At 38.8% G+C, this 14,824-nt stretch overlaps 1 protein-coding gene across 7 annotated transcripts in view; it reads right to left on the bottom strand.

The window, feature by feature from the left end:
- Positions 1–12,447, bottom strand: part of HEATR5A (HEAT repeat containing 5A) — a 65,796-nt gene extending 53,349 nt beyond the window's left edge. For 4 of the 7 annotated variants that reach the window (XM_071426937.1, XM_071426940.1, XM_071426945.1 and 1 more), the window contains exons 1-3: positions 11,824–12,226; positions 2,740–2,823; positions 1,012–1,259 (exon numbers count right to left, since the gene is read on the bottom strand). In XM_071426937.1, the coding sequence (XP_071283038.1) occupies positions 1,012–1,137 (126 nt within the window). In that variant the 5' untranslated portion in view covers positions 1,138–1,259; positions 2,740–2,823; positions 11,824–12,226. The other 3 variants (XM_071426939.1, XM_071426941.1, XM_071426938.1) reach the window with 3 other exon arrangements.
- Positions 12,448–14,824: the final 2,377 nt, after the last annotated feature.

Raw genomic sequence — 14,824 nt, 5'->3', positions numbered from 1 at the left:
GAGTAACCAGTTAAAACTAAGTTAAATTTAAAAGTTAGTTACAGATAATTAATTCAAATTATCTTTCCTTTTCATTATTACCATTCTGACAATGATATTCTGAACTACAAATGAACATTTTATTGCATTTTTATACTTAAAAAAAGACATTTCAAGTATGCAACTATTTTATTCTTCTTAAAAACCCAACACTTTTTTCAGAGCATAATTATTGCTAGTAGTGTTTCAAGTCTATTTTCCCTGTGGCATGTCAATGCTTAAATCTTTCACCAACAAAGCTGCCTTTTCTTTCTTTTTTTAATGCCTACTTTAAAAAAAAAGAATTCATAGTTATATAGTAAGTTTAGTAGCAAAGAGCTTTAAAGAAGAAGCTGAGTTTCAAGAACTTGAGCATTAGAAAAGAAAGAATTCCTTAAAACAATTATCCAGTCTTATATACATTTTTTAATACTCTTTAAAAAAAAAGAACCTGGCACTGTTTTTCATTTATGTATTTTCATCACAAATAACAACCCTTAAATAGCATTATGTTAGTTAGTTTATTCTTACATGTCTACATAACCTACTCAATACATACTAAACAGTGAATCAAACAATTGGAGAGTTGGCTGGAAATAGATCTTTTATCATTTAACTAGGAAAATTTAAAAAAAAAAAAAAAGAAACAACAAAGAGAAAGATGTTACATTCCTGCTTGGTAGAGAAGAACCAAATAATTGTGCAACACTAGGTGGAAGCATTACTTACATTCTTCATATTGGGTCTGCAAAATCTTGCAGTAGTAATAGGAGTTAAAAATAATTAAAATTCCTTTCATTGGACAAGTGGCTCTGTCGCTAGAAGGGCTGTGACCAAGAACTTACAACATTTAGAAAGCTCCTGCTAACACTGAATATACTTTTACTCCTTGTACATACAAGACATGAGACAAATAACATTGCAGGCTGCTCTTTGATTTTAAACAAAATAATAAAAAGATGGCCTTTTCTTTTCAAGTCTTATTACACTTACTCTGCTAGTCACTGGTAAAAGTTTTTCCAAAAACTGTAACCATTCAAAAATGAACTCTGCTTTTTGAAATTCACCAAGCTGGTTATATGCTTCTTCCTTAAGTAGTAAACTGTGAGCTAACTCCATTCCTTGAAATTTTCCTCAAATCTTCTAACAGTGCAGAATGAAAAAAAATCCAATGAACTACCAAAACTACATTAATCAGTTTTCTTCCTCATTAATATCTGGCAAATCGAAAGTTTGAACACCTGAACAGAAAAAAAAAAAAAAAAAGTTAATAAAAAATCAACAATCACATCATATATAATATTAATGTTTGACTCACTAAAATTAAAATTTCAAAGGAAAGCCTAACATAGAAAGGAAATTATAGCAGTTTTATTTAGATATTCTTAGTAATAGCAAGTGTTTTTGAAAATGAGAAAATGGTATTGATGTAATATGCCAGCTGAAGTTAAATAAACATCTGAATATATCAGGACTGATTTTCCTTCTCCTTGTTTTGCATGAAGTGAAGTTTTCTAGTCCTTAATCATATACCTGAAAGTAATGACCAACTGACCTCAAACACAATGATTTTGTTATCAAGAACAAAGAGCAGCAAAAGCTGCAACCAACAATGAACAAACTCCTGTTAATTATATTCACAAATATAAATGCTGACATATTATTCAAACACTTTCAGTATTCTCACTGCCAAGCAAGGCATAAAAAGCCTCCACAATTTCATTGCTGAGCAAACCTTTAATGATATCTTTTGGAAAAAAAACCCAAAACCCAAACCTGAAAAGACTGTTTCAAAACTCAAAGTTCTAAAGAAGCTATGTTTTACTTTTGTCTCTCAGACTATTTTGAGAACTTCCACATTGTTGATAAGTAAACCAAGATGGAAAATACTTGTAATTATATCTTCCCCCCACAATATCTAAATGCCATATAGCCTCAAAATATAAAATAGCCTCAAAATATGAAATTGAATATTCTGTAGGCTTCACAAATAAAAACAGTCAGGGAGATTCTGGTAACATGTGAACCATCTTTTAAACTCCCAAGCAAGTTATCCTTTTCAGAGGTCACTAAGACTGCTGAACATAGTTTTTCCTATGCAGTAACAATATTATAGTGTAAAGTGATCCTTCAAGTAGTAGATGGAGAATACAAAGCATTGGTAAATAATTCAGTACTCAGCAGGCTGTCATCAAACACAGAGCAGAAGGTTACCTTTACCACTTTCTATACATTTTTATGTAAAATTTACTCACAAAAAAAAAAAAATATTCGCATTTAATTTATCATCATGAACTGTCACTTCAAATCTACCTGAAATAACACACTATAAAATGGCAAGCATATCTAAATATACATAGCACATTATACCTCTACATATTTTTTCTGCCTAGGTACATAGAAGTTCACAATTTATCAGTTATCTCTCTCCTACAATACTCACAGAATTTATCTCTATCCTCACATTTTTTAAACATACCAAAAAAAGTAGGATTAAGTGTAGAGTTTCATCACTGCTTAGCATGAAAATGACACGTATAAGTCACAAATGCTCCTTTTTTCCCCTCACCCAAGGCCTGTTCAAATATCTACCATACCAAAACCACCTACAACCACAGCAAATTACCAAATTTACATGCCCATCTCAGGATTACAACTCACAGTTGTTTTCCCTAACTGAAAAGATCAGAGTTTGTTGTCAGACATTGGCACTTAACTCACCTAGCAGATTATTTCTCCTCATTGTAAAAACTGTCTCTCTGCTGCTCCAGGCTTTTGTATAAAGGATGTTAAGAACTCAGTTTTCTAGGAAAATAATTAATTTAAAGATCAATGTTAGGAATAAAAGCACATAAGATACAAATGTTTCTACAGAAAACAAGAATTCCAATACCAGCAATGTTTATTAAGTAATAGCTCACCAAAAAAGACTGGACCTCCATGAATATTATTAGCTCTTTATATAGTACATTTAAATTCAACAGACCTACCATATACACCATACAACTGGGGTAATTTAACTACTGAAACCACCTTTCTCATTTCTGTTTTGTTAACTCAGTTTAATTCTAAACCAGTAAAAAGTAAGTTCAAACAGCATTATAACCATAATAATTTTCTAGAAAGATTATGCAACAACCAGCAGAACTGGCAAAGGTGATTCAACTGTTCTGAAAATTTCATGTACAATACTATCTATACATGACATGAGGATTATCAACCCATTTTCCTAGCCTCCAGATATAATTTTAATATTAGAATTCACAGGCAAAAACATTTCCTTTCAAAACTCATTCAACTTGAACTCATTCTGGTAGGACATAAAACACAAGTTCCATGTTATTTTAAAAGCATACACTTTTCAATCACTCTTCAAAAGAGTAATGCTGAAAACAAATAAAAAGTGCATGTAGATATCAGAGTAATCCAAAATTCTTTTTGCCTGGTGAACCAGTGCTCAGCCTGCTGAAGAAAAGGTTCAAGATGACCTCACAGCCTTCGAAAGGGTAGGTGACCAAGTGGATGAAGACAGATTCTTTACTTCATAATTAATACAAGGAAGCTTCTCTCTTGACAGAAAAAAAAGATTTTCACTGTAAGGATTATCAGCCACGGGGACTGGTGTTGAGACACTGCAGAAACATCAGGGGTTTCTAACACTTGACTGGACAAAGCCTTAAGCAACACCATCTCAAGTTATTATTGTAACTTGTTTCTAAATGAAACACTCCAATTGTTTAAGCACACATTTACAAAACCAATATAAATTTATTTATTTTTAGCCTAAATTAAAGAAAGAAAAAAAATGTTCTGGTGTAGTTGCTGATCTTTATAATGAACATATGCTAACATGACCAGAAACACTACCGTTTCTCAAAAAAAAAGACTATTAGGATTGAATTAAAAGGCTGTCTGCTTACTATGCAAGGATTAGTTTTGTAGAATCAGAACTGTCCATGCAGGAAAAAAAAAATTAAAAATCCCAGACTTGATCTTTCCACTGCTGATCAACAAGCAAACCTCAATTCCACAAACCTGTATAGACAGCAGCATACTCCCCACTCTATGCAAAAAAACTTATTTCAAACACTTATTCCCTTCAATAAGCTGTAAGCCGGCACACCAGGGACACTCATGAAGTTTCAAAAGTAATGATAAAAGAAGGGCACATGTATACAAACTTGGGAGAACCAGGGCAGGAATGTAGGGCATTAAGTTCTCCTGCAGCACATGGTTTTGCAGAGAACAGAGCAAAAGGCACAGTGCTCACAGTGCAAAGCTGAACACAAGCACAGGACTTGGGAACGAGCTGCGTTGGATTAATAATAACTATGTCCTTGTTATGTACACAACATGTTTCCAGGCAATTTCTAAGGCGAAGAAAACATCAAACCCAAAGCCACAGTGTCCAGACACGGGTGGGACTCTGCTCTAATTGGAGGCGTGGCACAGCCAAGCTCTGGGCTGGGCAAGCACCAGGAAAGACTGAATGTTCTGTCAGCAACTGGAGCTGCTCGGCCCTCCTCAGCCCCAGTAAATCAATGCAAGCACAACCTAAGCACACAAAGATGCACCTCTATTTACAAGAAACCCGTGTTTAGGAATGCTGAATTATTTGATAGTGCTTTACCCCCAGTGATATAATTTTGATGCTTCTCAATATGAAAAAGAAATCTGGGGAAAAAATGTGAAATATAATTAAATGAGATGTATGCTATGCCATCAACCAAACTAAAAAGGCACACATGCCTGATGAAATCTTCATTTGCCAATCAACATGATGCCCTATCCTTTTAATTTTGTCTTTAGGTAACTAAAGTAATTACAAGAACTACAAGAACAGATCAATCAAAAACTCCTCCTTTTTTTTTCCTGTGAGCTAAGTTTATTTTACATTTATACTATGCTACAAATCTGGCACAAAGATTTATTGGCCAAGGGAGAAGTTGTTCCTACTTACTACTAAAAATTTTTTTTCATTTATCAACTGCCAACTTGACAAGCAGGATTGTTCAAGACGAGTCAGAAAAGAGCTCAGAAAAGCTCTTGGAGCAAACACTAGATGGAATGCCACCCTGTAAATTGAAAGGAATACAGGGTACATCAAGCATTAAAAGGCAACAGCAACAGTATTGTTGAAATTTCTGACCAACCACAATGAGAAAAAAGGGACCTGTAGTTTGTAAATAAAAGGTGACTCATCCAGGGTAAGACTGATATGAGTAGCTGCCTTTAGCTATTGTCTTTCAAATATGAGAACCCATAGACCACCCATGATAAAGTCATAACAGAGTACAAAACCTAAATAGATCCATTGTGTGGATCAAGCTCCTTCCAAGCTAGGCAATCTCCTCAGCTTTAAAAGAAGAGGGAAGTAGACCATAGTTTGCTGCCTATCTTTCACATGGAAGTCTAAGTCAAAAACTGTACCATTAGCAATGAAAAAGCTATGAGCAATAATGGAAACTTAATGAATTTCACTCTTCCTCTTCCTTCCAACTCTTGGCCTATTTTGCTTATGCACAAAAAAATAAGAAGTACCAAAAAAAAGTAATCTGCAATAAAGCAAACTCCTAACTGATCTCTCACTAAAATCAGCCTTTAAATTATGACTCATTATTTCAATGAAGAGTGACACAAGTAATGGAAACTATTCCACAGACCAAGTTTGTACTTACAAATTTCTTTTCTTTTAGAATTTTTTACATTTGATTGCTGATCCACCAGTTTGTCTCTCTTTCATAGGAACAAGTGCTGCTCAAACAGAAATCTGATCAACCTCAGTTCTCTGAGCATGAGGCTCAGGTGAGGATCTAATGCACAATCCAGATGAGGCTCTAAGTCCTTTATATCTACGTTGTAGTGAAGAAAATAAAGTGCCACTTAACTTACCTTAGTAACAGTTATTTATATCTTTCTAATTTCAAAAGCATTAACATAACTCTGCACTAAATCTGATATAAGGCAATAAACTTGTGGATTCAATTTTGTACCAATGACTAATCTAGCAGAGACACAAGTGCATAGTATTCCTCCATAGAAACTACCCCTGTTACTCATTGACAGTAATGAGTAACAGTAAAAAAACAATAATGAATAATAGTAATGATTAAGATGAAAAATGACCAGTAATAATAACAACAACCACCAGTGTTTTCATAACAGCTGCCATTGGGCTGACTACACAATCAGTGCCATAACCATCCCACTGCTGAAAAACAGAGCTGAAGCACATTTTCTAGCTTCAAGATGACCCTCACTGGGTCAGTGGTATTTTAACTGACAGTGGTATTTTAACTGACTTCAAATCCACGTTCTTGTCTTCAGAAAGCAAGATTTATTATCATCTGCCTAACAAGTGAACCAACACGTTTCAGAGAAAGCCTTCCAGCCTGACACGTTTAATTCCAGCCATTAACAGTTGAGGTCAATGTAACTCCTGCAGCACTGTTTAAAAGTTTAATGGGACGATCGTTAGCAGTGCCTCTGAGCTGACTGCACGGAAAGACATCGATGCTCAAACCTTTGTTACACCCTTGCACGTAGCGGTTCAGTGTCTTCCCAACATAAACAAAACTCCTGCCCAGCCCCCTTGGATTTACTTCTGACAAGACAAACTGAGTAGGATGGTCTTTGCCAGCTGGGCGGGAAAACCTTAAAGCACCAGCCAAACGCAGCTACTCATGAATGAAACACAGACCAAAATCCAATAGTTACAGTGTACTGTTTATGCTAGCAGGCGAAAATAAAGAGGCACCCAGGTCTGGAGAAGGCAAAAAGTGCAGTTTCAAACTCCAGCAACTTCAAATGGGAGACATGATGGCCCAGGAAATTTACAGCACACACGGAAATAATCTGATTTAAATAAACAACAATTACAGAGTCTCAGTAATTTCATAGGGAATAAAAAGAACTAAAATTTCAGTTTAAATGAGTTGGGAGTATAGACACTGGAAATATATCGGAGTGGAAATATTCAACACATAAATATGTTTATAATTACTGGGAAGACAGAGGAGCCCTTGTTTACTTACTGACTTCTACAAACTATTACCAACTAACTCACAGAGGCCAAGTCTGCCTCAAAATCTTCAGTTAGAGAAGGCAAAGCTAAATAAGAGCATTAGTGTAAGTGAATCAGTACTGCCACATCCTTTGTGTGGCAGGATCTCCACCATTCAACTGACTTGTACCTTTTTTTTCTATATACACAAGCTTTAATTTTTTGCTCCACAGAGCTACATGAAGCAAGAGCAGGTAACTGCTGCTCCCAACAAAACACTGACCCCTCTGTATCCTCTGTATATGTTTTATGTTCAGTACTGCTTATCACTCTCAATCTTTCATTCAACCAAAACAAACAAAAAAAACAAACAAAAAAACCCCAAAACAAAAACAAACAAACAAACAAAAAAACTGGGAATTTCATGTGCCCTTTTACTGCTTTCTTGTATGCATTTTCAAAGAAACATACGAGCAAATGTAGGAAATTGCAGCACCAAGACAAGAAGAAGAAGAGAGAGGAGGAGGAGACAAAGAGAAATTTAACTCCCCTTAAGACTGCTTCTTTAGCAGAAACACTGACTGATTAAATACTTCATGAAGAGCTTTAAGAACAACTTATGAAACCAGAGCCTAGTCGCCTAGTCTTTCAATGCATATACACACATACCTGAATTTGTCACTCATTCGTCTCACCAATTTGAGCCAAGTTACCATTGGCATCAAACTGACAAATGCTTTTCATCCAAAATTAATACAGAGCCATAAAAATGCCAGGTATTTTGCAGTGTTATGTTACATAGGGCAGCAGCAGAGAAATTTGAAGCCAAGCACAGAGAAGATGGACCAACAGTGACATCTGACAGCAGTTTGCAAGAACAAGCCACAAGAGAAAATCATCACAAGACCACAACTCAGAGCACATGGAAAAGAATACCAGGCCACAGAGGAGAAGGTTCAAAATTTTAAGGCTTTTAAATCAAGCAGAACTATAACTCTTAATATCAAATTATGAGTGCATTAGCATGTGAAAAACACAGCAAATAAATCTCACAGTTGAGCACTCCAATGTTTTATTGCATATTCTACACTATAGTGGGACTCAGTCAATCTCACATATCTTCCTTTTAAAATAAAAATATGTACACATTTGCATCACATGCTTATCCCCAACAGCAAAAAGCAATTAAGAATCCGTCTGACTATGAGCAACAAAAAATAACAGATGATAGCAGAACCACTTCCTCTAGTTCTTGCTGAAGATTTCAAACTAGGACAACTTCCCCTTACATTATATTTTTGTATGCAATTATTCTGTTAAGAAACATGACTCTGAAATCATAGATGTAGCAACAAGATACTTTTTCAGTTTTTCCTCTTAATATTGCTCTGGATGAAGAAATTTGCCACAGGAATGCTATGTGTGTATTGTGTCACTGAAAATTTGGTAGCATTTTTGCAGGGACTCGTTAAAGATGCAACCCAAGTGCATCTCCATGTATTGCATGCTCCATATATGTAGGTCTTGCAGTGTTCCCACAGTGTTTCAGGCTGTACTAAAGAACAAATATCATGCAGCCCAAACAGAATTCTTGTTAACTCCTCAGCTACTTCCATTTGTGTTGCAAAACAAAGGGGTTGTATTTTGATGTTTTGTGAATAATGATGCCCACAAAAGGGCATGTCTACTCCCACAGGAACAGTTCCAAATGACTGGTTTTCCTACCAAAATGCTTATCAAATGTTTTTGATTTCCAAGTTTTGGAGGAATTACCCTGTATCTGAAAGAGCAATAAAGCTTAAAGGCAACAAAGACCTATGTGAAATCTACCAGAATTCTTGCTTTGGGCTTCCCAGTTTTAGAAATATTCAATCAAAGAATGTGACCACCCACAATCCTCACACATAACAGTGACATTGATAAGAACTACAACACAATATACATTTGCTGAAGTGTGAAAGAAACGACAAGACAATGTCTTCTAGGAATGCTGAATGATTTCTGTGAAGTTTTGAGGACAAAGCTTGACACAATTAGAGAAAAATACCCTGAGCAAAGTGCCTGAAATTGCAATAGCTGTTTTAGCAATGCAAAATATTAAAGATCTTTTTAAAAACAATTGGAAGACATTCATTCAGAGTGTTAAAAAGTACATACACTTTGCTTTCATGTTTCTTATTATCACTTTAATTTTTATCTCCACATGAGAAGAATTATTCCAGGAAACCAAGAAACAGCAACATTCAGTTACTGAGAAATATAAACAACTATTTCCTGAGCTCCACAGTGGGCACTGCTGGCACACTCTGACCTCCCTGGCCCTCACAACTCTTGAATATTATTTAGGTTCATTTCTGAAAATTAGAGTCAAGAGATAAACTTGGCTCCATTACAGGGACCTCAGAACATTATTTTGTTTACAGTCAACCAGGCAAATTGCATACAAATAATTAACCAATGCTTCTAATAGTCACAGTATCCTATCTGATACTGACAAAGTTAGTTTAAAACATTTTTTTCCCAAAACTGGACTAAGTAAACTTCAAAAAGCAATAACTAGCTTCAGTCTGAATAAAAATGCATAGAATGCTTCGTGTTTATTTCTTTGCAGATTAGAAACCTGGTGTGATAGCAATGCAAGTGCATGAAAACCACAGAAGTATAAACATCCACCTGCTAACAATAATATATAACAACTTCAATATATGTCTGAACCTAGCTTTAGTCCTGAGAATGCTGTAGACAATATTGTTTATTTAATATACACAAAATATACCAAACTAAGTATGCTGACAGGGTGGGGTTTGTTGTTTGCTTGGGGGGGGGGGGTTTGTCACAATGAAAGAAGCTTCAGGAAATGAAATTATTTGTTAAAATGTTAAATTGACTTACAGTAGGTGATGTATGTGCATATGGATTATGCAGGCTGATTTGAGCCACCAATCTTCTGTTAAGGTAAATGCTGAATTCAGTCTAGCTTAGCATTAAATTAAGCCACAGGAAATTTTTGTTGAATATCTACTGAAAACCCAGAAAAGGATACTTATTTTTCCTGAAAATCACTATAGCTTTTACTATAATTGGCCTTCAACTGCACTGAAACACCGACACAGAAATTTAGCACCAGCAGCAGAAGCCCTCACAGATGCAAACTCTGCAGGAGACTTGTTTGGCAGATCAGAGATCACTATCCAGGCACAAATCACTGACATACCTCACTGCAATGCTTCATTCTCTAGGTATTTTATGTGGCTGTTCCCCAAAGAAAATTCCAAAACAGCTAAAAATGTAACTGCCTAGAGGTTTAAAGCCTTTTTGGTCTGCAATGTAGATATAGATATACTGCGTGTCTTTTTAAAGGTTCTGCTACCTGAACCCAGTAAATACAAGTAAAAGCTGAATAAAATATATGTCCTGCAATCTGAAAATGTTTTTGTGAGAAGGTGTTTCTAATCTCCTGCCTCATTAGGCTGTTCTGAATCTTAAAACAGATCATCCTGCATTGATTAATAAAGTTTTTGATGTGTTCGCATACAACATCATGAACTAGTCAGTAAGTCAGATATTTTACTGACTACAAAAACAATCCTATGTTCAATAATCAAGCACAAGTTTTCAGTGTATGGCTAGACTTAGTGTAACAGTAAACTGGCTTCCTCCCCCCACCTCCTTTTCACTGTGTCAAACCATCAGGAAAAGAAATGCAAGCTCCATTCATCACACAACCAGAAGTAATCTATCTTCTATGTCTCAACTGTTACTTCATATATGGACTGAGACTATTACATATCCTGTAGCAAAACACTAAAGCATACAATATACCTTGACTATTTCTGCAGACAGGGGAAATATTTCTGGCATGTGAGACAAAAATAAATGTACAGTTCATGGTCACAACTGCAAACACCTAATCCTATTAAATCAAACCCCAAACTCAAAGAATCACTATAATTAATGAATCTAAAATTCAAAACATATCCAATTTCACTCATAGAAACACAGAGCTGGACTCAACTTTTATCTGCCTTCCTCATCTTCTATCATTCTTCCACCCATATCCCAATAAACTCTATACTTAACTAAACGTACAACATCTATTACTCTTTCCCACATTCAAAAATGTCGACACGAATGCAACTTTACACATTTTACATGCCTGTGCAAAGTTTTTACCAGTTATAAGGTGTAAACTTAGTCGTTGTCTTATGCAGACAACCAAGAATTCAAACTGCAAAAGCTTACGATAACATTTCCAGATACCAGAATGCCCAATATTCTTAATTACCAAGCTTTATAAGAAAATATAAAACCAGACCCCAAAATAATGGAACCTCGGTACAAGCGAATGCCAACCCCCTGCCGGAGCCTCAGGATCCGTACGGCCCCGCACAGGGCAAACATTCCCGCTCGCCCACCCGGGCCCGGCGGCACCCGGGCTCCGCCGCCGCTCCCCGTGACACCCGGGCTGCGCCCGCCTGGCCGCCCCCCTCCCTTCCCTCCCTTCCCTCCCTTCCCTTCCCTTTCCTTCCCTCCCGGGGCTGAGAGCTGCCCTGCAGCCCCGGGGAACGGGACGCAACAGCACAGGCTGGGCTGCAGGAGCCCGGGAGCCGCCCGGCCGCCGGCTTTAGAGCTGCCTGTGCGTGTGACACCCACCGACCTACCCGGTGGCTCCGGGGGTGATCCAGCACTTTTCGGGCGCAGGCCTCGGGCAGGCGCAGCCCCGCAGGACTCCCAGCTGCGCTCGGCCCTGCTGCCCCTTCACACAGCCCCTGCTGCCCCCGGCCTCCCGCAGCCCGCGGTACCTGCCGGCCGCAGCGCTCCCGCGCCGCTCTGCGGGCTCGGCCCCGTCCGTCCGCCCGCCCTCCTCCAGCGCGAGGGGCGGCGGGTCCTGCGCCCGAGCTGCCGCCGCCCGCCGGCGGGGAGGGGGTAGGAAAGCGAGGAGGAGGAGGAGGAGTGTGAGGGCGACTCCGGTGCTCAGGACTGTGCAATCGGGCCCGGAGCCATCGAGCGCCCGCGGCGGCCGGGAGGAGGTGGGAGCGGCCCAGGGCGAGGTGCCGGAGGGCACAGAGTCACCGCCCCGGGGCGCTCCGAGGCTCCGCAGTGCCGGAGGGCACAGAGTCACCGCCCCGGGGCGAGGGGTCGCGGTGCCCGAGGGGACAGAATCACCGGCCTGGGGCGCTCCGAGGCTCCGCAGCCTCCGGGCGATGAGCGGCTCTGCGCTAGGGGGGGGCGCAGCCGGGGGCTCGCGGTCCGTGTTGCCCCGTGTTGCTCCAGCCAAAAACAGCAACAAAAGATCCCTCCTTGTGATGCTTTGTGAAGGGAGCTCAGCTGGCACTGCTGGGATTTGTACCTGGCTGTGATCAGTGTCTGCCATGGCCTCTGATTTCCACCCCGCCTCTCAGGCATCCACGTCCGTACTTCCCTGGGAGGGCCCCTGGGCACTGCACAGGACAGTTACAGGAACACGCCCTCTGTATTGAGCGTTCGTGGAACCCAACGTTTGCAAAAGTTGTTACTCCTGGGTTTCATCAGTGTAAACTGTGATCCCAAATCGATATAGAATCCCAAGTCAAGGAGGAATTCTGTGTCTTTCACACAAGGTCGGCTGAAACTCCTCCGGGAATTTCACCTCGTTTCTCCTACTTGCATAGGTGGTCCAGCTGGAGAACGTTGCTTTGTCACTGGCACTGGGAATTACTTCCACCCTTACAAATTTTCATTAGTGAACTCACTGGTCATGAGAAAATATCCATTGGAGGGATTTTCTTTAATGTATTCTGTGATCAGTTTAAATTCTATCTTAACAAGAGGAAAGTATGTCTCTCAATAATTTTTTAGTTTTAAAATAAACAAACAATAATCTTACTGTAGTTTTCTAGCTGATGCCCAGCCATCTTTGGAATCCAGGACCCAGAATTCTCTCCATAAGCCTGTGTTTTCTGGGACTGTCTTCTTTTAACTTGTGCAAACAGAATCTCAGAATCATTAAGATTGGAAAAGACCTGTAAGATTAAGTCCAATCTTTGACTGACCACCACAATGTCAACTAAACCATAGGACTAAGCACCATGCCCAGACATTTCTTGAACACCTCCAGTGATGGTGACCCAATCTCCTCTCTGAGTAATTCATTCCAATGTTTAATGACCCTTTCCATAAAGAAATTCTTCCTGGTGTCCAACCTGAACCTCCCCTGGCACAGTTTGAGGCTGTGTCCTCTTGTGCTATCACTGGCTGCCAGGGAGAAGAGGCTGACCCTCACCTGGCTCCAGCCTCCCTCCAGGCAGCTGCAGAGAGGGAACTGTTGTGGTGAGGGAATAATGCCTGGGACACAAAACCATAGGAGCAGAAATTGTGTCTAAACCTTGCATAAGCTTGTGCATTCGACTTAACATAGGTTCATCCATAAAAGTTTACATGCAGTGGATTCTCTGTGAACATCTGTACTCAGTTATGCAGACGATACTGCTGAGAAATATTTCAAAGAGCACATGCAGGGCTGCCTGATTACACTGTGCTGTAGCTGCCATGAGCACCAGGCTCCCTTACCATATATGGACACTGGTTTCATTTTTACTAAACTGACTGTGATAAAAAACATGAGCACTGATGCAATGACCTTTTTAAAAAAATTCTGACAATGGATGTGGTAATGAAGCATATGCTTCACACCTGAAGCAGGAAATTATTTACATATTATGTTTCACAGAAATCAACTGCACATACTCCTACTGATGTAAAGGTGTTAACCTGTTTTCAAAAATCACATACATTCCCGGGAAAGAATTACGTGGTAAGTTAACTTCATTTTGATCAGGAGGTGAATTGCTGTTACTAATATAGTGATTTGCAATTCACTTGTGAGAAAGGTCTGCTGAACAATTTATATTCAAAGACTGTTATGTGATTACTTTTCCCATGAGGAACTGCAGAAAATCAAGAGCTCTCTGACAGTCCTGAGGTACCAGAAACTCCTCTCAATATTTGTGAAGGATTGATCATGTTTAACTCAGGAACAAATAAACAACCCCAAATCTAGGATAATTTTTGGAAGATTATTGCTGTTATTATCATTATTACACCTATTATTCACTCTCCTATGGTAGCAGGCAGAGACCCACTCAAAATTAGTATCTCATAATGCTGAGTGTTACATGAACACAGGGCAAGACAAAACATCATTCATTAAGAAGAAAATGATGTTTAAGAAGGAAAGACTTGCTCAGTTTTTCCAAAGAATTATCCTGCCCAGCCCCCCAGGACACATGATATCAGATCTAAGTAATGCTTTGTTAATGCTAAACTGATATGAATCAATTGGAATAACAAGGCATATTGATGCAGGATGCTCCTTCCATCTCTGGGTACATCAGCTTTAGGGTTGCTTTGTGCCAGCAGTGCTTACGTAAGAGTCTGTCTTCATTGCATGTATAGCTAACCTTGATTTTTACCATTATTTTTCCCTAAATTGGTCAAGAGACTGTTAACCATGCACTGGTTCAAGTTAGCATCTACTTTAGCAGTTATGCATGCTATTTTTATTTTTCCCATTTTCAATCTGAAATGAAAAAAAAATGTTGTGCAAATTTATTGTAATTTGTTCTAAAACAGAAAAAATAGGACAATTAGATGCATTCACCAAGCATTAATTCAATTTTCCCTTTCCCCATTAGTCCTGACTGTGCTTCAATAACAAGTTACTTAAGAAAATAAGCAACTGGCAAATATTTGAAATGCTCAAACCTACTGATGAATCTTCTCATTAGTCTATTTTGGTAAAGTGGGTTGACTGATTTAGAGCAT

The sequence above is a fragment of the Agelaius tricolor genome, unplaced genomic scaffold (assembly GCF_023055355.1).
Source record: "Agelaius tricolor isolate 1412-34295 unplaced genomic scaffold, bAgeTri1.0.p SCAF_5, whole genome shotgun sequence".
NCBI lineage: Eukaryota > Metazoa > Chordata > Aves > Passeriformes > Icteridae > Agelaius > Agelaius tricolor.
This window is presented reverse-complemented; position numbering and strand designations above follow the sequence as displayed.